Genomic DNA, 24,729 nt, shown 5'->3' on the forward strand with positions numbered 1-24,729 from the left:
GACATTATATGCTGGCACGTGAATCATTTGTGACAAGGGTGATTTCAGAGCTCTTGCCGAGTCACGTGACCTGGCTTCAGCTGTGACATACACCACTGGCTGTGGAGCCAGAAGGAGCCATGGCAAACCCACACAGGCAGATGTCTGAGCCAAGAATTCCTTTCGTGGCCCCCCAGCCATGGTCAGCCCCCTCCCTGGTGCAGACAAGCCTCCGCGAGCTGCCGAGCTGTGCTGGCGTGGAGAAGGACAGGTTTCCAACGGTAACACGCCCCTGTCAGGTCCCACCAGGCCTGCCCATGCACACATTAGTTCACAACATACTAACTGCACTCTCACTCTCACACAGGACTGCATCCTTTACCGGTGAGATTCTACGTGTCAGATGAGCAGCACAGGTAATATATGCTGTGGTTCACAGCAAGGTGAAATTATTGAGGGTTAAACACTAGTCATATTATTATCCAAATTAGAGCCCCATTTTCATCTTTGTAATGTTAGAAAATTTCAACATAGTGGAGGGGCAGCTTTTCAAAGGCACTACAGGGTCTGCTTCAAAGCTTAGGTCTTAGAATCCTGCATATCAGAGATTCTAATCCCAGTGCTACCGTTTACCATGGGATTTAGATATATTACTTAAACTCTCCAAGCCTCAGTTTCCTCATGTGTAAAACAGTTTAAAATAAAACCTATTTTATAGCATCCTTGTGAAGATTAATAGTAATATTTTTAAAAATACTTAGGTGGGTATGCACCGAGGTTTATTCTTTACTGTAGTTTTACATCTGTAGACACACTGTATATGTATATGTCACAAAATGAATTATGTTTTTCCTAAGTAGACAAAATCAGCAGGTCTCATACACTGACTACAAAATTTCATTTTTGCATGTTCTGTTTAGTTTCTGAATGTCACCACAATTCATCTCTATTTTACATAATTATTAGCATAGTGATATATAAATGGACTTATGATATTACTGAATTCTCTACTGAGTAATTTCTGAGTAATTCTCTATTGAGTATTTTCTAGTGATTAAACTCCAACTCAAGGAGAAAATATCTTTAATATTCATTCCAGACCAATATAAAATGAAAATTATAATTGGGTAGCAACTCAGCTATTATACAGCAATGGATTTCAAAAGCACAGACGTTATGCAACAACCATTCTGGAAAATACGCCTTTCTAACGAAAGCTCTCCATTACAGCTGGAGCCCAAGAACTTCATTAAAACCACTAGTTATGTCTGTAGTAGAAAGCAAAGAAAAACAGCAAGTCCTATAGTTTTCTGATAAATACCTACCTGCACATTTTATTATAGAGTTCTCACATTTTATATTTCTTCTCTGTGATGTTACCATAAGCTATGGCCTTTAACACTCCCAGTGCTGTGTACAGCTGTCCAGGTTGTATACTGCACAACTCTGAGAGCGTCCATTCACATAGACTACCATGACAAACCCAGCAGCTCTCTGAAGTTCACAACTCGAACTGTGGTATCCCTGGTTCCCTACTTTCACTCCACAATGGACTCCCTGTATTAACAACTAGAATTCTATGATCTCAGCTCTGAACTAAATGGCCTGAAATTAGAATAGATCTTCAGCTTCTTTAGATAGATTGAAATTTTTGGAAATTAACAAGTCAGAGTCACAGTTGTGTGTCATGAGACTTCAAACATGTGGCAGACATTAAGGACTTTGGATTATATGCGATGAGAATAAAAGTGGGATTATGATTATATCTCAGTTTATACAGCTTCCTTCTAGGGGGCCATGTGAGACCATAGAAAGTATAGTGGTAGAAAGTATAGCAGATTCTATAAGAAAGAAGGAGAATGGTAAACTAAAGAAAAGTAAGATTACAAAGTACTCTTAGATAAGAGTACTTGACAGGCGACTTGTGGTTTTTCCCAGCACACTACGAGGTGGCTGTTGTGGGCAACCCCGGCCTACACGAGCAGCTCTGCCGTGGAGTCTGACATTTAGTCAGAAGGGAACACAGTTCTGAGCCTTCGGCTGCCTCTGTCTGTCTGCCAGTGACATTTAAACCTGGAATAGATGAGCACTTGTCCTTTGTAGTACAATCGCAGAGCTTTGCTGCTGTTACATACAGATATGTGGAAAGTTTTCATTTCTAGCCCCAGATGGACTTCTGGCTCTGAGACTGGAACAGGACCAGAAGCCAGAATGGAGATTCATGCATTTCTGCAGCTGCACATTTTCTTTGTTTTTAGGAGTTTAATTTAACCCCAGGTACATCAAATTAAAGTTGTGTGGGCAACACGACTTTATAGTAAGTCTTGCCCGAGCACAAATGAATACATGTTGAGTCAACATCCCACCAGAAAGTCAACATGAAAGACTGAGCAGTGCAGCTGTGCTCTCACCGTTGGCCTTGTGCTGTGCGTCTGGCGGAAGCCGGTCCGGAGCGTACCACGGGCAGTCTGGCTGCGTGGAACAATAAAACATTATTATAGCAATATGGACTTCAAACAAAGCGCAGCGGCAAGTCACAAAGCGTCATTATGCTATGTGGCTTTTATTAAGCAGACAACACAGAAGTAATTTCTTCCCAAATCTGTCGCCAAGCTCCTTCATCCCGCTCACCTCCCTCATCACTGCCACCATCTCTCCCCACCCCTCTGAAATCCACTCTGGCCAGAATTTCTCCTACTCTGCGGCTGTGATACGTTTTCTTTCTTTCTTTTTTTGAAACAGATGTGTTTTGGATATCTGCAGAAGCATAAACACTTGTGTAAAACTGACCATAGCCCATACATAAAACAAAGCAACTTACCATCGACACATACTTTTTTAAAAACCCTCACACTGGAGGCAATGAGGAGGCCAGGAAAAAAAAAGAAAGTTTAATATAGGTTTTCTATTTTCTTCAAGGAAGAAACCTAAGCTGTTAGACGGGGACGGGGCACGCAGAGGTTCAGGATGGCGACGCAGGGCTCACCCTTCCCTCTGCACGGTTCTCCAGCAGAACCTACTCTCCAAATTGCTGCACCAGGCTAGTCTAGAAAGACCAGGTTTTTCTCGTGGGATTTTCTCTTAGGTTTATACTAGTTAAGAACAGCTAGATATTGAATGTCAGGGAGCATGTCAAACAAATTGCATTGAATAAACAATAAGCTACAGACTTGAACTATCAAGATAGCTCCAAGGCCAGCATCTTTGTATTTAACTCCTTGGAACGGAGCAAGCTCAGCTTTACCTGGCCACAAAGTAGGCCTGCCTTCCGCTCCGAATGCCCACCCCAGCCTCCTACTTCCACACAAGACACAGACAATATACATCTTTCGCACCATTATTCAATTATCTCCTAAAAATAACTTGAGGAAAATTTCTCTAACGTGAGCCACTAGAGAGCACTGATAGGGCTGCCCGGCCACTAACAGTAGCCTACAAAGTTTGATGACCTGACACGACACTGGGAACGCCGCCTGTCTCAGAGCCGGGACAGTGTGACCTCACCCTGCCCCACTCAGGTACCTGGGCTTCTGGCTCCTTTGGCTCATGAAAAAGCTAAAAGGGGAAATGAGATCACCTCTGGTTTTTATCTTCTCGTCTATTTTTAGACATCTCCAGTAACACACAGGGTAAGTGATGTGAGCCTCAGTTTTATAGCTCAGAAGAGTCACCAAAAGGTGAATATGCCATCATGTCACCAGCATCATTGCCTGTGACTGAATTCAGTCTTAGCTATTAGCAAGAAACATGGAATATTCTTTTGAAATTAACTCTGAGGATTTTGCTGTAAATTCTGCCATTATGTAAGATTTTTTAAAAAACTGAATACAGCTTGAAACTGTAGGCCATTACGCATGGCCTGGAGTCCTGTTTTCAAACGTGGATCTGTGTTGGTGCTAAGTTTGTGTGGTCTTGATGGCCTCTCCCCTTCCAGGTGACAGGAAAGTCTAATGAGAAGGTGAAGTCCTTTCTTCCTTCTGTAAATGAAGATTTGACAAAAATGCCATTTCTACTCCTAAACTTGAATGACTTACTGGTTTTATTGTTAATCTTTTATAAAAATCTCTCTCCAATTCCCCAACCTGTAGAAGCTAACTCCTAAATAGATTTCTCTTTATGTTTCCCACAATCTTAGTCTACTCCTACATTCTTGGGAAAAAAAAATTTTAAGGAATGATAGCTGTGTTTGAAGATTCCCAGAAATGTTTCTAGTAAAGACTGAAAAGTAAACAAACAGGTAAAGAAAAGAGGAAATGAGAAAGGAAGAGGGAACAGCACTAGCAACGGGTAACATGAAAACCCAGTTCTCGGCAGTGTGCTGTGTCACACCAGGGCCAACTCAGAGATGCTCATTAAATCCTGACATGCTCATGCCACCCAGAGAGTCGTCATCTCCTCCCTTGGGACACGGGCTTTGAGTCACACTCAAGTACCAAAGTATGAGAGGTTTCAGGCAACCAAGAGAATCAGGCTCTCTGTATGTGCCTTGCCAGGAAAATCCCAGTTAAAATCTCAAATTTTTTGCATCATTGGAAACACCATTAATAAAAACTAAGGAATGTGGGGTGAACCGTCTGAGCAAATCCAAAATCTAGAAAAATGCGTAACTCTTTTCCTGGATAAAGTTTCTGTCTACGTAGGCAAAATGGAGAGCAGACGCAGAATTCAGACTGTGGGGAGAGGAGGGGGCGGATACTGCCACTGAGAAGGAAAGGAAGGGCACTTCGGGTTTGACTTATTCAGGTTGACTGTCCAAATCAATTCCACTCACAAATAATTGCTCAACTGTTCGCTTCATTCTGCCTGGGCAGACACAGCCGTGGAGAACCGTTTAAGTGGGTCACTTTTTCTTGGATCCTTTAAGAAAATCCTTTCAATTGAAAAACGTCAAAAGCTATTTTGCACACAGGCAGCCATATCCATACTTGTTCAATTTACGTTTATAACTAAAAGAAGCATCTCATTTTTTGTTTGCCCATATTTACTTTGCTTTTCTTTACACATAAAAACGTCCTTTGGGTAGAGTTGGGCATGCCAATTGAAAATGACCCATATGAAATGTTACATGTTTGTTCAAGAAATCATACCTCAGTTTGAGACCTTTCAGTTAATTTATTCATATCTATGTGTCCTGTGGATTCAGTGTCTCAAAGATAATTATATTGTACACCGACCACGGGAACAGTACAAATTAGGGGATGAGAGAAAATAGAAGCTCTTTCTACAGATAGTAGTATTACATGCCAAAACTCCAGAGATGCACATAATTTTTACCTAAAGAGAACACTAAGCATTTATTTGCCACAATGAAAGCTCTTACTTACTGGGTGCTCCTGTGGATTCTGCACAGCTGCAGGGCCTGCCGGTCCCCAGGGATCCCGCAGGTGGAAAACCAAGCCGCAGTGACAGGTTGGCAAACACATCTGGGGAGAACAAGGCTGTCGGTTCACGGGCAGTGGGTGAAACTGGGGAGTTACACTGACACGTGCTCTACACAACAAGCTTGGGTTTCAATCTTGAGGTGCCCAATCTGGAATAATTCTAACTCAAAATAGTAAATATGTCAGTATAGATTCAGGACCAATACAGACGAGACTCCAAGGCCAAATTTTATCTAAGGTGAAACTATAATCATTTCTTCATTTTGAAGAAATTAGAAACACTTGAAAAGTATACAGAGTTAACTTTTTTGTTTCTGAGTTATCGTCATAGAGGGTCCTCACTGAAGAAAAACCATCCACTGAGGCATAAAGTAAGTTTTCTTAGATTGCAGCCAGAGACAACTCAAGTCCAGAAAGGAAATTAGGAATTAAGAGAAACAATATTCACTCTTTAAGGCCACTAGAGAACCCACAGGATAGAATGCTTCAGTGATCAAGACATTTTCTTGAAAGAGGCAAAATCTTTGCTATGGTTTTCCACTGTAAATTGTGTGAGCAACTGCAAGAAATACCAAGGAAATATATTTCCCAGATGTTTGTGGGTGTACAAAGAATCTCCATCTGAGTGAACACACACTAAGGCTTGTGCCGCTGGAAACATGCTCCAGAAAGCGCGTGTTCTGCCCGAGTGTGACGGCTGAAAGTCTTTGGTAGTTCCCAAGCGTGGTCCACCCACTGACGGTTCAGTCGGTAATGAAAGGCACAGGCTGCTCTGGGCCACCTGCAGCAGCGCACGCCTTTAACCGGGACCACGAGAAACGCTGTACATGGGAATAAACGTGTGAGTGACTTGCAGTTGCCACCTCAACCGTGACAAGAGGGCTTAGGTAAGGACCAACATACCTGTTTTAATTGCTTTTCCAGTTTTTCTTTCTCCATCTGACAAGCTTTTATCTATGGACAAAACAAAGGCATTCGCTTATCAAGAAGAGTTCAAGTCATTGGTCCAAACGCACTCTTGACCCAGCTGTCAGCGACAGACTCAGAGACCTGAGTGCTGAGGCGCTGGCAGCAGGAACGCCAACAAAAACAGCCACATTCTGGTTTTTCCAATCACACACTGATCCTATCTTGAAATTCCCAAATGAAGTTTGGAAAGCTGGATAGCTTTAAATCCTATTCCAAATTTTTGAGGCTATTGTAATTCTGAGTTTTAAGCTGATCTATGTAGATATAGATACAGAAACGGCTTCCACTGCTGACTGAATGAAGCTGGAATTGGTCATTCTGACATTCAAAAGCCCCCACAATAAATGTTAGATGCTGTACATGCACTTAACACAGGCCAGACACTGATCTAAATCCTTCACGTACAATAACTTATTGAATCCTCTTAATGCCCCCAGGTGATACTTAATATTATTATCTCCATTTTGGAGACGAGGACATCCACACATGAGATGTTAAGTAACTTATTCAAAGTCACACCGACTTCTCCCAGCCACATCTAGCACAGTCACCTGCCCTGGGGTCCCTCCACATCTGACACACCTAGAGGAAGCCCCTTTTTCTCTGAGTGTTTATTAATGCCACCCTTATCCCTATACCCCATTTTCTGCATCCCTAAAAGGCATGGCCAAATGTCTCCTTCTGGGTGATATCTTTCCAAGTTGCACTCTTCAGAATTATTCCCTCCTCCCTTGGTCTTCCCATGTGGAGTCGTGTGTTTACTATGAGGCTTTGTCCAATATGTGCTATGTATAGTCAATTCTTGCTCCTGGCAGTAGTTATGTTCCATAAAGTCATAACAAATACCGGGTTAGTGAATTCTGAACCATTGTTCCTAGAAGAAATGCAGGCTTCAGTTCCTGCAGGCCTCTGGTCACAGTATTTTTGTCAACTGATTGATACATAACTTTGTTTTATGTGTTGCTGTTTTATGTGTTTATGTTTTATATATTGCTGATTCATTAACACAGAACTCATGGTCAACTGCACTACAACTTACGCCTGCATGAAGTTTACCTAACACACGTGTTCTCGGTAAAGGCATGTCACAGCCTTCATGTGCTTAGGAACACTGACAGTACTTCGGCACTACGCTTCATGGCCATTGTAAACAATGAAATTACCAACAAAAAGCACAAAGCTGTGAAACACATGGCACTAAATGGATCACAAGAAAGAAACTTTCTACAGTGTGAGAACTGAAACAGGAAGGCAGCAGCGCCGTGTTCAACCTCAGCCGGGAATGTGCACGTCAGGCGACTCTGCCACTGCCTGCTCAGGTGTGTGAATGCGCCAGGAGAGCGCTGCAGGGGCTGATCTGGGGCAACACACACACGTCAGTGCGCAGGCAAATTCACATATACGGAATCTGCCTGCTCAGGTGTGCGAATGTGCCAGGAGAGCGCTGCAGGGGCTGATCTGGGCAACACACACACGTCAGTGTGCAGGCAAATTCACATATACGGAATCTGCGATGCTCAGAACAGACTGTGTATGTCTCTCTAATTATATCGTGAGTTCTTTAATAACAAGAACTGGTATTTTATTCCTTTACAGCACAAAGCAGAATGCCTTGCAGAAAAAAAGCACAGGAATTAGAATACAAGGAACTGAAAGTAGCATGTTCATATAACTAAATGAAACTATTAAACATGCACCCTTCTAACAGACTAAATTAATTTATGAAATACCTTTGAGTCATGGCTTCAGCTCGATGTTTTTATAAAGGCTTTTTCCCCTACTTAACCCTGAGAACAACTCTGTGAAGTCATGAAGCAGGCATCGTTATCCCTATTTTACAGGTGAGGATACTCAGAGAGGTTAGGTAACTTATTTTTTAAAGAGAGAGGTTTTAGAGTTATAAGAAACATTTTAGAGCTCATCTAGTCCAACTCTGTCATCCGACAGATGAAGAAAGGGAGTCACTGCAGGTTGAATAATCTGCTCAAGGTCACACCAACTGAGCACTAGAGTGGCAGGACCACCAGGTCTTTCCCCCCAAATTCCTCCGACTCCTGAGTACTTAAGCAGGTCTCACTTCACCACGTTGCTATCTTACCATTGCTGCTGCCTTAAAAACATCCCCGGTGACAGAATGAATCCGTTCTGGTGTGTCAGCAACTAGTTCCAGAATGATTTGACCTAAACATTCCTTTAAAAGTCCACTCGGACAATAAATAATATGTTATTCAACTAAGGTAACCCCAGTCCTTTTTATTATATCATAGAATTTAACCTGCTGTAAATACACTTAACAAAGATCATCAAACCATCTACTATATTTCTTTGTGAGTTCTAACATCCTTTTTCCAAAGTGAAGGACACTTTTGAAAAATAAATGATTGGGCTATCATTATTTTAAAGGAAAATTTTAATAGTTTTAAGATATCATTTACGTATCATTAAGATTGTCCCTTAGTTTATAAGCACAATTATACCATACTGTGTTTAGACAATACATTTATTTTGTTGATAACTATCAAAAATTACAGATGGCACAGGAAATGACTTGTGGATTATAGCATATAACATGGCATGGATGAACAGATGTTCCTGGGTTGGATAAAAGTTCTGTAATGGCAAGGACATTGCCAGTCTTAGACACCAATTCATCACCAATCTGAACTTATTATAGTAGAATGGATAAAACTCAAATATAGTAGGAAGTGAAACTATTTATACAGTGACAACTTAAAAGAAATTAAGGAAGCTCTGCATGTAAGAAATAAAGCTAAAAGAGAGATTTCTTAACCTAGAGTAACCAGAATATTTTCTTACCCACTGTTTATAAATTATGTATTAGGTTGCATAAATTATTTTCAGAAAATTATTTTATTATATTTTACTACTATTTTATTCCTCTAATTTCTTAGAGAGAAAGTTGTTCTCTTGAAAATTTTTTCCATGTAGAATTAGAAATTTCAAATTAATCCTTCAATAAAAATCAGAAAAGAAATTAAGTTTGATTCTCAATCTACTTTGTATTTGGAGGAGGAAGGGGATGATTAAGAGTTTAAAATGTCTTGTAAGACTAAGAATCTTAAAGCTAAGAGCTGCCACAGAAGGTCCCACAACGATCTCTTATTTATTCAAAAGCATTGCAAGATTTTGCAAATCAAAAATGTTGCGTTTTGGCCGGGCACGGTGGCTCACGCCTGTAATCCTAGCACTCTGGGAGGCCAAGGCGGGTGGATCACTCGAAGTCAGGAGTTTGAGACCAGCCTGAGCGAGACCCTGTCTCTACTAAAAATAGAAATAAATTATCTGGACAACTAAAAATCTATATAGAAAAAATTATCCGGGCATGGTGGTGCATGCCTGTAGTCCCAGCTACTCGGGAGGCAGAGGCAGGAGGATGCTTAAGCCCAGGAGTTTGAGGTTGCTGTGAGTGAGGCTGACGCCACGGCACTCACTCTAGCCCGGGCAACAAAGTGAGACTCTGTCTCAAAAAAAAAAAAAAAAAAAAAAAAATGTTGCGTTTCATTTTATTTTTTTAAGCCAAATTGTGTTAGCTACATTTTCCTTCATTAACATCAGTATTTACCCATCATGGCAACTTCCTGAGTCTACTTTAATATATCCTATTACACTTAATTTTAGCGTGCTTACATTTAATATATTCTATTTTAATAAACTGGTAACCATTATCTGGCTTCCTTGAAAGTGCTCCAGTTACATTAAATCTGGGAACCCACGGAACAAAATCCTCAGTTTCACATGTAAATGGCCTTTAGAAATATGTATGTTTTTGGCAGACAGGAGCACTCTCACATAGCTCTTCAAAGAAAATGACAAGAATTTAGAAACCACTTCACTCTATTTGAGTACTAGGTCGTTCAACTCCCATTCCACCAAGATAAATATTATGAGAAAAAGATCAAAAGAACTGTATTTTATAAAAGACTTTGGAATCCAATTTCTTGGGTAATACTTTACTATACTTTAGTTAAAAAAAATTTCCAGTCATTTTCATCTCCTCACAAGATTGTTTAAGAATGATTTCATTGCAGGTGCTAATCTCTCCAGAAAATCCAATGTCAACTAACAGAAGTCAAAAAGTCTTCTTTTTTTTTTTAAAGAAAAAAAAATAAAATAAAATACACATATTCTGGCAAAGAGTATTTTGTTTTGATTTGTACCTGAGAATTGAGCCTGTTCAGCTGGGACTGGGAAGTCTGATTAATCTGCTGTAGCTCCTCTTTCTCTTGATTAAGTCTTTCTCGATCCGATCGTTCCTTTTTGAAGTCTTCTTCATATATTTGCACCTAAGAAACATTAACTTGCGGTTATAAAAGCTTCCTTTACTCTTAAGCCATTTAAAAGATTTCAGAAAAGGTGTTTTCTGGGCCTTTGCAATCTGAGATGTTCCTATGCTCTCTTCATGAATATTTCTTCATGGTATGATGGAGAAATACACAGGACTATTTAATTTTATCTTTCGCTTTGTTTACAGTGGCAACTCTCAACAATTCCTGCATCAGGAATTCAGAAGGAAAGTAACAATATGTATGTTTTGAAACAATTCCTCTCTGCTGCACACTCTCCACCGTGGTGATGAACCCTCCGGACCAGTCATCTGGCAGCAACACAAGGGCTCCGATGCATGACACTGCTTGAAGTTCTGAACGACAGTTTACTGACAAGAGCTGTGAAGGGAAGCCACAGAATACTGACATGCTAAAGTGCCCAAGTATAAAGTATAGGTTGAGTGCAAAATAGAAATGAAAGCCTGACGTGTGTGGAAAAGTAAGGCGTTCACAAATTTTGCCCTTTATAAGTAATATTTTAGTGGAACACCTCTTGAGAGGTACTTCAAATATTCCAGAAGGTGATCAATCTAAAAAGAAAAATAGATTTAATTATTGTTGCTGCTTTTAATGGGCATAGTGTTGACTGGTGGCTTGTAGACTAGCATGTGAAGTTATGAAAACAAAGGAAACTCAGCTAATGAGGCAAAAAAATTCTTCTTAGACCATGACTTAAATTACTTACATTGGAACACAGTAGCTAGATTTTTGTCTATAAACACTAATGCACGTTGTACCTTCATCACCAACAGTGCAACAAATTTTAACTAAGGGTTTTTCAATTTTAAGTCAACAATAATAGAACAAAATAGGCAAGACAAAAAATTAAACACTTTCGATAGCTCTAGATGCAGATGTACATATTCCATTTTTAAGGCTTTATTTACCAGAAGCATTGCAAAGAAGCTATATACAGCCAAGCTGGCATTTTTATTTTTATTTTTATTTTCTTGGTTGAGAACTGAGGTGCAATTCCAGAGACAGTTTAACGCTCTGTAAACAATTACCAGAAGCCTTTTACATGGGACCAGGCCATCTGATTAGAGTGGAACACCCTGGCAATGTCATCAGTTCAGCTAGGTAGAGGCAAAGATTCTAATTCAATTTCTTTGTGTATTTAAACCCTTTAGTGTTTCACGTGGCACTTGGTGACATGGTGATTGTGGGTGCCCAGTTAGAAATGTGCAGTTAAAATGCTTATGAAGAAAGTTACCAACAGAGCCACCCCAAAACTAAGAAGATGGATCTCCCACTGGGGATTATGAAAAAAATCATACCTGTCACTGTCTTTGTCAAGTATGAGCTAATCCATTACTGTAAACTCCATGTGTAAGAGTGACACATTATGTACATTATACGTCAGCACCAAAGAGGATTCAAGTCTTTGAACATAAGCAATGCGTTCTTTTTATTTTTCAAAGGAATCCTAGCTAGCACCAACAGTGTTTTAGGGGTTGAGAATTTGACAGAGCTTTGACACTCTGCATATTACCCTATTCTCTTCATGGGTTTACTTTTAAGCCATGCATATGACCACGATTATTCAAATGAACTTGGTAGAAGAGAAAACCCAACTTTACCATCAAGTGATATGACATTTTTAGATCTACTTACAGATAGGCTACTTCCTATGAAATAATAACAATAAATAACAACAATAACACAAGTGCTCAATCTTTTCATGTACTGCATCAAAAATCGTTGTCATTGGCACTTGCTCAGAGCAAAAACAGTCAACAAATCAAACCCAGGGACATCAGAAAAAGACACTTTCCATCCCTTTGTTCTAAGACGCCCTCTTCCCCACTGCTAATACATTACCGGCAACATGTGCTTCAGGCATTGGGATTCCTGTATGTGTCCTGTATTTATCGACACTGCCATGAACCATTCCAGCCTTTTACCTACATTAGTTTATTTAACCTTTCACAGGAAAAGAGATGTGCTATGCATGGTTGGGCCCTCAGCCAAGCGCACACCAGCTGAATGAACTACAGTTAGACACAAACAGTGTAGGCAGCTACATCCCTACAGCCCTAAGCTGCCGGCAGATACGTGCATGAACTGTAGCAAGCGCATCCTTACTCTTGCTGCCTACCTGGCAACAGTGAGGGAAGCTGGGTGAGTGGGGAGGAGGGAGCTGCTGGGCATCAGTAAGTTGCCAGGTGGTGCTACCCACACGTGGGAACAGCTGAGCAGACCTGGCTCTTCAGCGATTATGCCCAGTGTAAAGGATGCCCTTTAAAATTGCCCTTCCTGTTCAAAAGTCTGGAGGCCAGCAGCTACGAAATCACAATCTGGCTGCCACCATTTTCTGAAAAGGCCCAGAATTTGGATTAATAGCGTTTTTAGGCTGGGCGTGGTGGCTCACGCCTGTAATCCTAACACTCTGGTAGGCCGAGGCAGGTGGATCGCTCAAGGTCAGGAGTTCAAGACCGGCCTGAGCAAGAGCAAGACCCCGTCTCTACTAAAAATAGAAAGAAAATTATCTGGCCAACTAAAAATATATATATAGATAAAATTAGCTGGGCATGGTGGCACATGCCTGCAGTCTCAGCTACTTGGGAGGTTAAGGCAGGAGGATGGCTTAAGCCCAGGAGTTCGAGGTTGCTGTGAGCTAGGCTGACGCCACAGCACTCACTCTAGCCCAGGCAACAGAGCGAGACTCTGTTTCAAAATAAAAAAAAAAATAGCATTTTAAAAATAATCTCTACATGAAACTCTCTAGACCCAGTGCTAACAGAATCTCACCCAAAGGTTAATTAGCATCCCCCTCTTTCGACTGTGTGAGCTTGGCCATGCCATTTAATCCAGCAGACACTCAATTCCCTCTTTTATACAGTGTGGGAACGAACTAACTGATCTATAGTCTTCCTATCAAGCTGTAAAATTAGATAATTCTAATTAAAATAAATGCAAAAAACTTTTGACATATTCTGAGCAGCAAAACAAGTGTCCAAAGGAGTGTGACAAACTCCTGTCTTCTCCTCGTGTTTGTGCCACTTCCAGCTTCTCACCTGCTGCTTGAGAACTTCCATTTCTGTCCTCAGCTCTTGAAGGCGGCGCTCTCCAGACTTCCACAAACAATCCCCGGAAGACAAAGAACACTCGATGCTCAGGGCGTCCTGAAGAGCCTGTGGTAGCAGATAAGCACACGGGTGATCTAAGATTTACCACATCACATGAATCCATTTATAACAGTTACAATCATTTCAAATGCACCCACAAGGTAGAATTTCATCTTTAATGGTGCTTACAGGACTGAATAACTTTCTTCTTTTTGATTTTTTGCATATATGTATTTTTTTCCCAGAATCTCTGTCTTTTCTCCATGATAATGCTTATGCTATTCAATCCCCATTATTACCTAGGGGGGCTTTGATGTTGGATCCTCCTCTACCTAGCCAAATAGGAAAGCAAACCATATCTATCGCCTTTTTCTAGATTCTCTGGTTTAATTACATTTAACTCTGTAGATGATGCTCAGACCTCAGGGAGCATGAGAGGTAGCAAACATGCCCATCCCTGGGCACTGCCCGTCTGAGATTCTGCATCGGCAGATCTGGGGGTAGAGTCTGAGAATCTGAGTTTCTCAAAAGCTGAGAAATGTCCCAAACGATGTTTTGAGTAATATTCTGCTATACAACCATGCCATACCCCCAATAGGAGAGAGGGATGAAAATAAAACCCTTGGGTATTTTCTTCAAAGCAAATAAACTGGATTGAGTACACAGTTGTGTGAACTTCTGACAATCACAAGTTCATTACTAGGCTGACGTATTACAGATTTCTGCTGAGTGAATGGGGCAGCAGGCAGTCAGCTTGTACAAGGAGGGCAGGCCCAAATTCCGTGCTGTGGTACACGGTGTGCACAGTCAGCTGCTGAAATCAACATTTTGAGTAACTTCCATCACAGTGGTAAAAAGGAAAAGAAAAATATTCATTGTAACATAGAAGAACAATAACATCTTACACGTCATGATCTTCTAACACATGTGCTAAATGAGAAAAAGAATCTCTTTTCATAACTATCACTTGATATGTATGTTTTCAAGTGACAGTTCAAGGTGTAAACAGACATGTGGGACAAAATCTCTTCTGGCTTTAAGTGTCCTTTTATTTTTCTCACTGCCCATAAGTAATGTATTATGCTCATTAAAGCATAAATCTTGGGTCTAGAATTGGCTATTGAACATATTACATACTAGCTAACTAAATTTGCTTATTCATCTACTCATTCATCTACCCATTCAACAAATATTTAAGAACTTATTGTAAGCAAGGCCCTGTTTAGGCACTCAAGATATGGCAGTACACAAAACAGAAAAAAAGTCAGGACCACATTATGCTGTTGCCTTTGTGAGTCCCTTTCTCCATAAAAATACGTATTAAAATTATATTTTACAACTGCCTTGCTATAAAGGCAAATATATATGAAAACATATATTCAACAAAAGTTTATTTTTTCTTTTGATTTTAAATGAAAGTAAACATTTATGGGCCCCTAAACGTATTGTGGGCCCTAGACACTGTGTCTACAGTGCTTAATGAAGACAGCTGTACAAAAATCCTAGCCTTATGTAGCTTGTAATCAAGATTGAGAGACAGAAAACAAATAAGATAATAAATATAAGACATTAAACATATATTAGGTAGTAACAAATTCCAAGGAAAAATTAAAGCAGGAAGTATGAGGAGTATGTAATTTTAATTAGGATAGCCAGAAAAGTCATCTTTGGGAGGTGACATTTGTATAAATATCTGCGTTTACGTAAATCAATTTTTCTCATTGATATTTTATGATTATAATCACCAAAATTATAAAATTATTATTTTTCTAACTTCAAAAAATTATGAACTATAAATACAGATAAATAAAGATGAAGTGTGCACATGGACATAAGCAAAAAAACAGCATTCTTGGCTGTTCTGATATCTACAAGATTTATATCTTTGTGCCCACATTTAGGGACATGAACTACAGAATATAAGAAAACTTGTAATACGGTGTCAAAAATGCGAGGGATTTTTAATATAATCTTAATTAGTTCCTCTAATTCATTTGCAGAAGATTTTCCAGCAGAGAATAGGAGGAAAAAGATACATATTTGCCCTAAATTTGTCTGTCTAAACATTGTTTTTCTTTTTTAGAGGATAAAGTACATTGCGTGTGAAGTCAATCTCCACCTTGCCATTTCCTCCTGATGAATAACTTGTTCCACAAACAGATCTAATACAGGGTCACATCTGCAAAGCATCCTATTAACTATGCAGGCACATGCTTAGCATTGAGGATCTTTAAATGACACCTGGGAACTCTGGTTAACTACAGCCATGGGCATTCAGTCCAAAACACAGGGTCTGAGCACATTTTCAAGGCCAAACACCTACTCTCCTTTCAGAAGAAAGACAATTTCTATGGCTTTGGTCATGAGATAGCTAGTTGAGAGATGCGTATCTCAACTCAACCACGTGCTACAGCATTCCCATGTTCCACACATGGCTTGGCGCTTGGAAGTCAAGAGCAAAGGAATTTTTATTTTTCCCCTGAACTAGTCATCGACCCCTTCCCCCTGATAAGTAATTAGTCCATAAAAGCACACACACACACACACACACACACACACACACACGCATTATCCTTTTGCAGCAATTCACAGGCTGCCCCTCTGAAGAATTACGTTGGAGTTAAGGTATTATACCACTTGCATTTTCCTAAAAGCCTTGACTATTCCTGACCCCCCCCACATCCTGCCCCCAATAAAAGTGGGTTTTAGGCTTGCACTTGGGAGGGCCACCATCTCAGCCTTGGGTCTGGCATTTAGCATGCTTCCATATAGTGTGCATCACACCCAGCTCTAGTGATCATTTTAAAGAGCAGCTTGTTTCCTCAGGAAGCTTTTGTGGTTGACCAAGAGATACGTTACTGTTCGCAAACACCCACTTGCTTTGTGTGCTTCTTCAAACTAAAAAAAAACAGTTCTTATAGTCTATAATTTCTCCTCACTTCTCTTTTTCATGATGATTCTCTGCAGGGACATAAATTCCCTAAAGCCTCCTTATCCATGTATGGCTGAAAGCTGTAGATATGAGTGATTTCTAAAATTACAGATAATGTCTTGTGCAAGCCCCCAAGGCTGGGACCAATGTTGCAGGCTAGATTTTGTTGTGACTCTCAGTAGGAAAGTGTCCTTACACAGGGACCTCTCATTCTGATCTCCCATGCTTGGGCTGGCCTGATACCTTATTGAGGCGTCTTATTTCACATTCTAAATGTTCCTTCTTCTTGTTTGCAAGAGCATTTTTTTCCTTCAAAAGCTTATTTTCTTTCTTCAATTCATGCAATTCTTCATTTAGGCTTTCCTTTTCCTTCTGAGGTAAAGAGCAAGAAAATAAAATCAAACTCAGTAAATGTCAAATGAGATATTGTAGAAAAAGCGATATATCAGCTGCTATGGTAGATTGAGAGGGTCACCCTTCTGAGATATAATAATAACATAACCTGCAAGATTTTCACTGAACATTCCATTTGACCAATATCCTTTGGGTGAAAGACAAGGTTAGGATTGAAGAAATCTTTCTTTTATCAAGACTTAGTGGAGTAGCTTAGAAGTTTTGTGACCCTAGGAAAAAAATCAAGATCCCCAAGTCTTACTTTCAATAGTCAAATAAATGGGTCTGCAGAATAAACAAGTTCCCATATACTAAGTGATGGATAAGTGATTCAGAAAAGTAGCTGAAACTCCTACAAAGAAAAAAACTGTCATTGCAACAAAATAATACTCTATCTGAAAGCTCAATCCTGCAACACTCTGTACTAGAGAGTGGGAGAAGACAATTTTTGGGCAAACAAGACCCTTCACTATAGGTAATTATTCAGAGCACTGCATTGTTGTGATTATTATTTTTAAAAGGTAGAAATCAACTAGTTCAATTGCCACCACTGTTCCATTTTTTAGATCTTTATCAAGAAGTCTAGTGTACTAAATGACTGAAGGTTAGCTGCTTAGACACTAACAGGCTCTGGATTCAGACAATGTCCCCTATCTCTTAATTTTATATGCCAGATAGCAAATGTTTTGTCAAGCAAATTGGATTCTTAAGGAGACTGAGATTTTAACCAGGTAAAATAAATATTGCAGAATTTGGGTAACTCGAGATAAGAAAATAGCTAATACATGTGTTAAAGTACGTTATTTTAGTAATTGATCTTTCCCAACGCAACTATTAAATTTTGAAAATCCACTTTAGGTAATTCATTGTCATTAAAAGTGCAAACATTTTTTATTTGCTTTTAATTAAACAGCATGGGCCTCTAGACTTAGAAAATGAACCAATCATTTTCTAATTTAAGAGAAAATTATTCTAACTAGAAAACGGTCCCAACTGCACAGGGAAACAATTAATTACAAAGATTCCCGGTCAGGGTGTGATTGGAAAAGGAGATGCCGGCTACCCGGCTGAAAGGGAGTCGCCAACATCCGTCTTCCCTCCTCGCTGCGGCAAACACGTCCCCGCCGGCCGGAGCCCCCGGGCCGGCACGAGCCGCGCTGGTCTTAGGCCACCGCCACCACCTCGCAGCATCAGGGGCCGGACGCCACCGCGGAACAGCCACCCTTGCGTTTTCTCTTACTTGGAGGCCGCTAGAATTTAAGGCTTCCTCCTCCACAGTTTCTACGCTATTCAGGAAGTCCAGTAATTGAAAGTAAAACCGGGGGCGGGGAAAAGGATCTATTTCAGGAGAAACTGCCTCTCAATCGTCTCTACCCAGGTCGCGGCAGGGACTGCCGGAGGCTCAGCATCCGGGCACCGGGTTCGAGTCCCCCTCCGCGCGGGTCACCCACCGCAGCCTCGGCCTCGTCGTGGTTCCTGCGGCAAAAGTCACATTTCCCTCCCAGGCGGGCTGAGAGCGCTAAAGGAGACGATGAGGCCGAAGTGCTTCTAAAAGTGTTGTTTTTTATGATTACAAACGCATTAGCTGTTTGTAAAGTCTCTGTAAGCTGTCCTGTACAAATACGAGGCATTGCTATACTATTATTAATGCCAGTAATAAAAATAATAACTATGAATAAAAGGAAAAGTAACTTTCGCGGAGCCCGAAGCGTCCCGGGGGCCGGCACCCTCCCGCCAGGCCCGCGGCCGTCCGCGCCTGCGCACGACGCGGGCCGAGCCCGGCGCCTCCCCCTCCCCCCGGCCCTCCCTCCGCCCCCGCCCGGCCTCGCGCCACCGGCCCCCAGCGCGCGAGCCGGCGTCGCCCTGACGGGGTTTCCACAGGAAGCCCCGCTCCGACCGTCCGGCGCCCGCCCACCTCCTCGCGCGGCGGGTTCCGGGCGGGGCCCCGCGGCCCGTCGCCGTCTCTCGGGCGCTGCTGCTGCCGCCGCTGCTCCCCGTCCGGGGCGCCGAGCCGTCCTTCCGCGGCGTCCAGTTTCGTCCTCAGCTCGGCGACCTGGGGAGGCGTTCACAGACGGTCGCCGCCGAGCCCGCGCTCGCGGCGACGGACACGCCCCGTCCCCGCCGGGCGGGACTCGGCGCCTGAGGGAGACGGTCCCCGGCGCGGCCTCGCCCTGTCCCCGCACGGCCTCGCGCTTCCCGCCTCCCCGGCTCAGCCCGCGGGGACGACCGCCGGGGCCGCGTCCCCAGGTTGGTCACGCTGCTCTCGGCTCTCCGGGCGGCCTGGCACGGTCTGGGAAAGGCGGCGGGCGTCGCGGCCGGCGGAACATGCCCGCACGGAGAGAGACGGGCGCGGCCTTTAATCCGACGCCCCGCGGGACGGACCGACGGCGGCCGGGGCCTCCCAGACGGCGCCGCCCCCGGGACGCGCCCCGCGGACGCCGCACCTTTCAATTGAGCACTCGGGGACATCGTGCTGGGAAATAAAGGGACAAATGCTGCTCTTCCTCACGTGTGGTCGAGTTTCCTTTATATAGGGGAACTCGCTTTCCCTTTTGGAGGACAGAATGATTGTAAGTTATAAATTTCCTTTGACCTATGAAAGGAGATTTTGTCCAAAAAGTTCCTTCCTCACCAGAGCAAAAGCTCCTTGACGGCAAATGTGCTTTAGAGGGAAGAGCGGGTGCCCCGTTTGTCCTCCCACTTTCGCTGTCGCCACCGTTTGTTTCCATGGAGACCAGCTTTTGCTCTCTAATTGATTGATTAGAGCTAGACTTGCCTAGAACCGTGTGAACTTTAAACGTCTCTCGCTGCACCTGTAACTTGGGCGCTGATGGCTGCAGGTATCGACAGCACAGCTGAGGCCGGACTCTCGATGGACCGTGATAAATGGGTGGTAAATGGGCGTAAAAATCCCGAGACGCTGCTGGGGGCTATTTTTAGCACATTTCTGTAGCCCCCTCAAGATAATTCGCTGACACCGATCCTTAATCTTCAATACCGAGAGGCCAACAACGTACTCAGCACCCCTCCCTCGCTTTTCAGCAGGCGGCTCCCGCCGGTGAGTCCTCATGCTCTTGGCTCCACCAGGGCGATTGGTTTCAAGAAAAGACCAAACAGGCGCTCACCTTTCTTTCATACAACTTTTTCATACTTCTAAATTGCTGATCCCATTGCTGGTTAACTTCCAGGAGCTGAAATGATTAAAATTTGATGAATCAAAAAAAGAATGCCCGCCCATCTGGAAATTTGGCTACAATGAAATCACTTTGTGACCTTACTGAGATTTTTTTGGAAACCATGAGTGAGGATGAGATTCCTTCCATCAAGTTCTGATTGGGCGAGGATAATTTAATTGGACACACTCTCACTCTCGTTAGAATCATCTTTTAGGAATTGATCCATGTATGAACAACTATTAAGTCTTAGATGTATCTTGACAAATCAGTTGAACAGTTTATCAGCAACTATTAGCTTTTCTTAAGTATTTGAATTTTCATCTTCTTTGTTTAATCCAATCAGAATCTGGTAAAAATCTATAAGAAATGATAGCTTTCTGTAAGATTTATTAATGTATGAAGGGTCCTCCAAACCTTTCCATATTGGTCTATGTGTTTACACTGATCATTATAATGAAATATTTTTTGCAGTTCTTTTAAAGCAAAATTTATATTAGCAAATCCTAGACTCCATTAACTGATAAACATTGGCTTGGAATAATGTGCTTTAAAAGATTAACACATGATTTGTGATATATGCTCAAATGGATATCACCTTTTTGAAGGTATAGATTTCAAGGAATAACAGTTTCATCCTAAGAAAATATTTAGAAAAATGTTAGGCAGCAAACAATTTAAGGATCTTAAAACTATCTGCTAATTAGAAGGTAGAAAGAACACTATGATCTGTGTTTTAGTATTTTTGTAGGGGAAGCTCACAGCTTCCTACATTAAGAGAAATTCCAGCACTTACCAATATGGAACAGACACTGAGAAGATAAGTCGCATGACTAAAAAATAGCAAGGCCTTCTCCTAATTAAAGGACAAAATACCTAATCCAGAGTGGCAGTTACTAGATACATCTTACACTGGAAACAGGTATGGTTATTTAGCATAAGACTATATAATATTATTATATAAATATACCTGATCTGCTGGCATTTTAGGGATTCGCATTTCTATGCTATAGTAACATTAGTCTGCCATAGTTCAGTAATTTTCCAGATGGGCACAATATTCAATGCAGTATCAAAGAGGAATAGAAGGCACTATAGAAGAAATGAAAGATGTATTAAATAATACATAGAATGGGTTAGAAAAGAAATTACAAAATTACAAGTCGACTGTACTTATGAAGCCTTTGACAGTTTGAGTTTCAAGGTGTGTCAAGCTGCAAGGCATAAAGGGTACAGGTGATAAGCTCACGTGGTCCATGTGAAAGAAAGATGTAAGTTTTCAGAAAATTAGTATTATAATTACCAGATTTATGTCTTTGTTATTTCTCATTCATCATTGGACAAACACTGAGAGACCAAGTACAAGATATGTGGGTGAATAAGAAAAAACCACTTGCTTTCAAAACGTGCAGACTAGTATCCTAGAGGTAAATACTGTGACCTGATAAAAATAAAAAGCACGAGGTGCTACACTATTTTATTCTGAGTGTTAATCTACGACACATGTGGTTTCAACTAATATTTCTAAATTACCTCTTTTCTCTGTTTTTCCAAGCACCTTATCTTTTGTTCAAGAGAATTTGTCAAGTTCGTTCTTCTTGATGATTGAGCACACTGAAGACAAAAAAAGAAGATTGAAACAAAAGTCTACAAAATAAGCAGGAGAAATACTGTCCTTCACAAACCTCATGCATTTGGCCAACTCTCATGTTGTGATTTATAAAAATACCTGATTCTAGCAGTAAAAATCCTCACACTCTAAGTCCTTCACAGTAACTTGTTGATGAATCAGCTTCATATTATATTTTAAACTCCTTTATATGGATTAGTTACCCAAATAATTCTCTAATAAATTATAAGTGTATCTATATACTGTAATGGGCAAGCCAGAGATTAGAATTTAAAATTTCATGAATTTGGATTTCAATCTTTTCCAAAAAAAAATGACAATTCAGAGTATGATGGCTTATAGAAATCAGGTAAGTTTCATGGGTACATTTTAGGCATTTACATAGTATACATTTCTAAAAAGTCATTTTTATAGTTGTGCCCATGAACATGTATGTGAGTGAGATTCTGAAGAGTAGCCCTAGCAAAAGTCAGAGGAGTGATAGAACCATCAAGAATAAAGAACACAGCTAAAATGTGGCAAGTTGATTCCAGAACTAAATTACTTTGATTGCAAATGTGGTGGTTCACACTTGTAATCCTAGCACTAGCCTGGGCAACATCGCGAGACCCTGTCTCAAAAAACAAAAAAAAAAAATTAAAAACTATAGCAGTGCATAGTGGCACACGCCTGTAGTCCCAGCTATTCTGAAGGCTAGGGCAGGAGCATTGCTTGAGCATGGGAGTCCCAGGTTACAGTGAACTATGATTAGGCCACTGCACTCTAGCCTGGGTGACAGAGGGAGACTCTGTCCCTAAAAAAACAAAAACAAAACAAACAAAAGAAAAAAAACACCCAAAACCAAACCAAACCAAACCAAAAATACTTTAATGACCATGACACAAGTATGTTATAGAGGTGGGTGTAGATTATCTGGTACCGTGTAACTTTAGTCAGCTCCTTGAATAAAGCCACTAGATTACAAATTTAGATTGATTATAAATTATTAGCATAATGAAAAAGTTAACCACCTTTCTTTTTAGACGTATTTTTTTCAGAAGGGGGAGTATTCATTTAAAGAAAGCTCAAAAGCTCTGGAAACCACCATCTGCCTAAATTGCCACCAGCAACCTTGCTCACAGCAACCTCAAACTCCTGGGCTCAAGCGATCCTCCTGCCTCAGCCTCCCGAGTAGCTGGGACTACAGGTATGCTCCACCATGCCTGCTCGGCTAATTTTTTCTACATATATTTTTAGTTGTCCAGCTAATTTCTTTCTATTTTTTTAGTAGAGACAGGGGTCTTACTCTTGCTCAGGCTGGTCTCGAACTCCTGAACTCGAGCCATCCTCCCTCCTCGGCCTCCCAGAGTGCTGGGATTACAGGCGTGAGCCACCGCACCCAGCCAGTGTTTTTTTTTTTTTTTTTTTTAACCTTTATAACTAATTTTCTCTGGAAGAAAAGTGTAAAATATTTGACCCTTGATTTTTATTTTATAAACAAGGATTACTGAAAAGCTAGTTACTAAATCTGCACGATAATCTATTTGTAACTGTAGGAGTACTAATTTCTGAAACTCAGAAGTACGCTCAGGTATAAGCGGGAGAGGAAAGGAGGGAGGGAAGGTAGATGGCACAGTGAATCGGAATGGCCCGTAAGCCATGAATGTGTCACCAGGAGTTTCACTGGCGATTAAGCAACTTACTCTGGTTCATATGTCTCAGGTATGTATTAAAATGAAGTGAAATAAATCAAACACAAAGGTTTGTGGTCACTTTTCATTTGTATTTACTTTGCTTTCCAGTTGCTAGTGAAGGTATCTAATAAAGATTTTTAGTCACTGGTTCTAGTAAGCCTCTGCTTACAGAGCAATTATTCCCTGTAAATAATTCCCTATGATTACTCCGTGTGAAGTATAATCTGTGTTCAAAGTAGCTGGGCATTCCTTTCTCTACCATAACAGCCGTACCAACTTCTAGCATATTTAAGGTCTGACACTACTACATTAAATACCTAAATGAACAAAAGAGTTCCACCTGGTTTCCCATTAGACCTTGATTATCTCAAAAAAAAAAAAAAACTTTAAGAAAGCACTTTACTTCATTCATTATTAGCAAGTATCTATTGCAATAACTGAAGAATACTGATATCAGTTGTAAATATGTAAAAATTTTACTATAGATACTTTATTGCTATAATATGTTCTATTTCTAACCAGACCAATATTCTTTTTACATTTTATATTGAACTAAATTCCTATAAATCAAGAGCAAAATATGGAACCCATGGAGTTGGGAGGCCAAAAGTAATTTTGACAGATTTAATCCTCTCATTTTGTAAAAGAAGAAATGTAGCCCAGAGAGGGTAAAGGCAATGCACCAGTTACCCAGATACTTTTTCTGTGTTAAACAACATTGATTAAAAATAGAGAGCACATCTTAGCTAAAAAAAAAGCAAACTAGCTGTTTCTACTCCTATTAATCAATGCGCAGTTAACTGCTAGGAATGCTACCGATGCCAGGTGTGCTCAATTCATCCCCTAGAAATGTGTTCTTACCTCTGCATGCTCCATAGAACTTTCTGCAGCACTCATTCTAGAAGTTTCCTGTACAAGATGTGCCATGGAAGCCGTTTTTCCTGGAGTCTTGGAAAGCAGTGGGAAAAAAAGCGGAGAAAAAGTCTCTTATGGTATCTTTTAGGGTGAGAGCAAATATACAAAATTTAAAAAACATGCTCCGCAGTTAACTCATGATAGAAGATAACAGTGATAGTTTTTCATTAAAAATAAACAGAAGTAACTCTGGATATGAGTTACACAAAATAAGATTATAAGCACAGTAGCTGTGATTTTAACTTTTCTTCTCTTCCAAATAGGGATTTC

General features: G+C 40.9%; 2 protein-coding genes across 2 annotated transcripts in view; both read right to left on the reverse strand.

Annotated features, from left to right (window-relative positions):
- NDNF (neuron derived neurotrophic factor) overlaps nucleotides 1-5,318 on the reverse strand; it is a 73,697-nt gene extending 68,379 nt beyond the window's left edge. The window contains exons 1-2 of the mRNA XM_045537357.1: nucleotides 5,304-5,318; nucleotides 2,391-2,451 (exon numbers count right to left, since the gene is read on the reverse strand). The gene's annotated coding sequence lies outside the window, so the exon portion shown is untranslated. The remainder of the gene's footprint in view (nucleotides 1-2,390; nucleotides 2,452-5,303) is intronic.
- On the reverse strand, nucleotides 1,046-24,486 carry TNIP3 (TNFAIP3 interacting protein 3). Its single transcript, XM_045537360.1, has 10 exons — nucleotides 24,406-24,486; nucleotides 21,775-21,855; nucleotides 20,194-20,259; nucleotides 18,984-19,121; nucleotides 16,919-17,047; nucleotides 13,693-13,809; nucleotides 10,508-10,633; nucleotides 6,264-6,314; nucleotides 5,304-5,402; nucleotides 1,046-2,451 (listed from the first exon to the last, which is right to left on the reverse strand). The coding sequence occupies exons 1-10, from the start codon at nucleotides 24,469-24,471 to the stop codon at nucleotides 2,353-2,355; spliced, it is 972 nt and encodes a 323-aa protein (XP_045393316.1). The 5' UTR covers nucleotides 24,472-24,486; the 3' UTR covers nucleotides 1,046-2,352.
- Nucleotides 24,487-24,729: the final 243 nt, after the last annotated feature.

The sequence above is a fragment of the Lemur catta genome, chromosome 26, assembly GCF_020740605.2.
Source record: "Lemur catta isolate mLemCat1 chromosome 26, mLemCat1.pri, whole genome shotgun sequence".
NCBI classification, from domain to species: Eukaryota; Metazoa; Chordata; class Mammalia; order Primates; family Lemuridae; genus Lemur; species Lemur catta.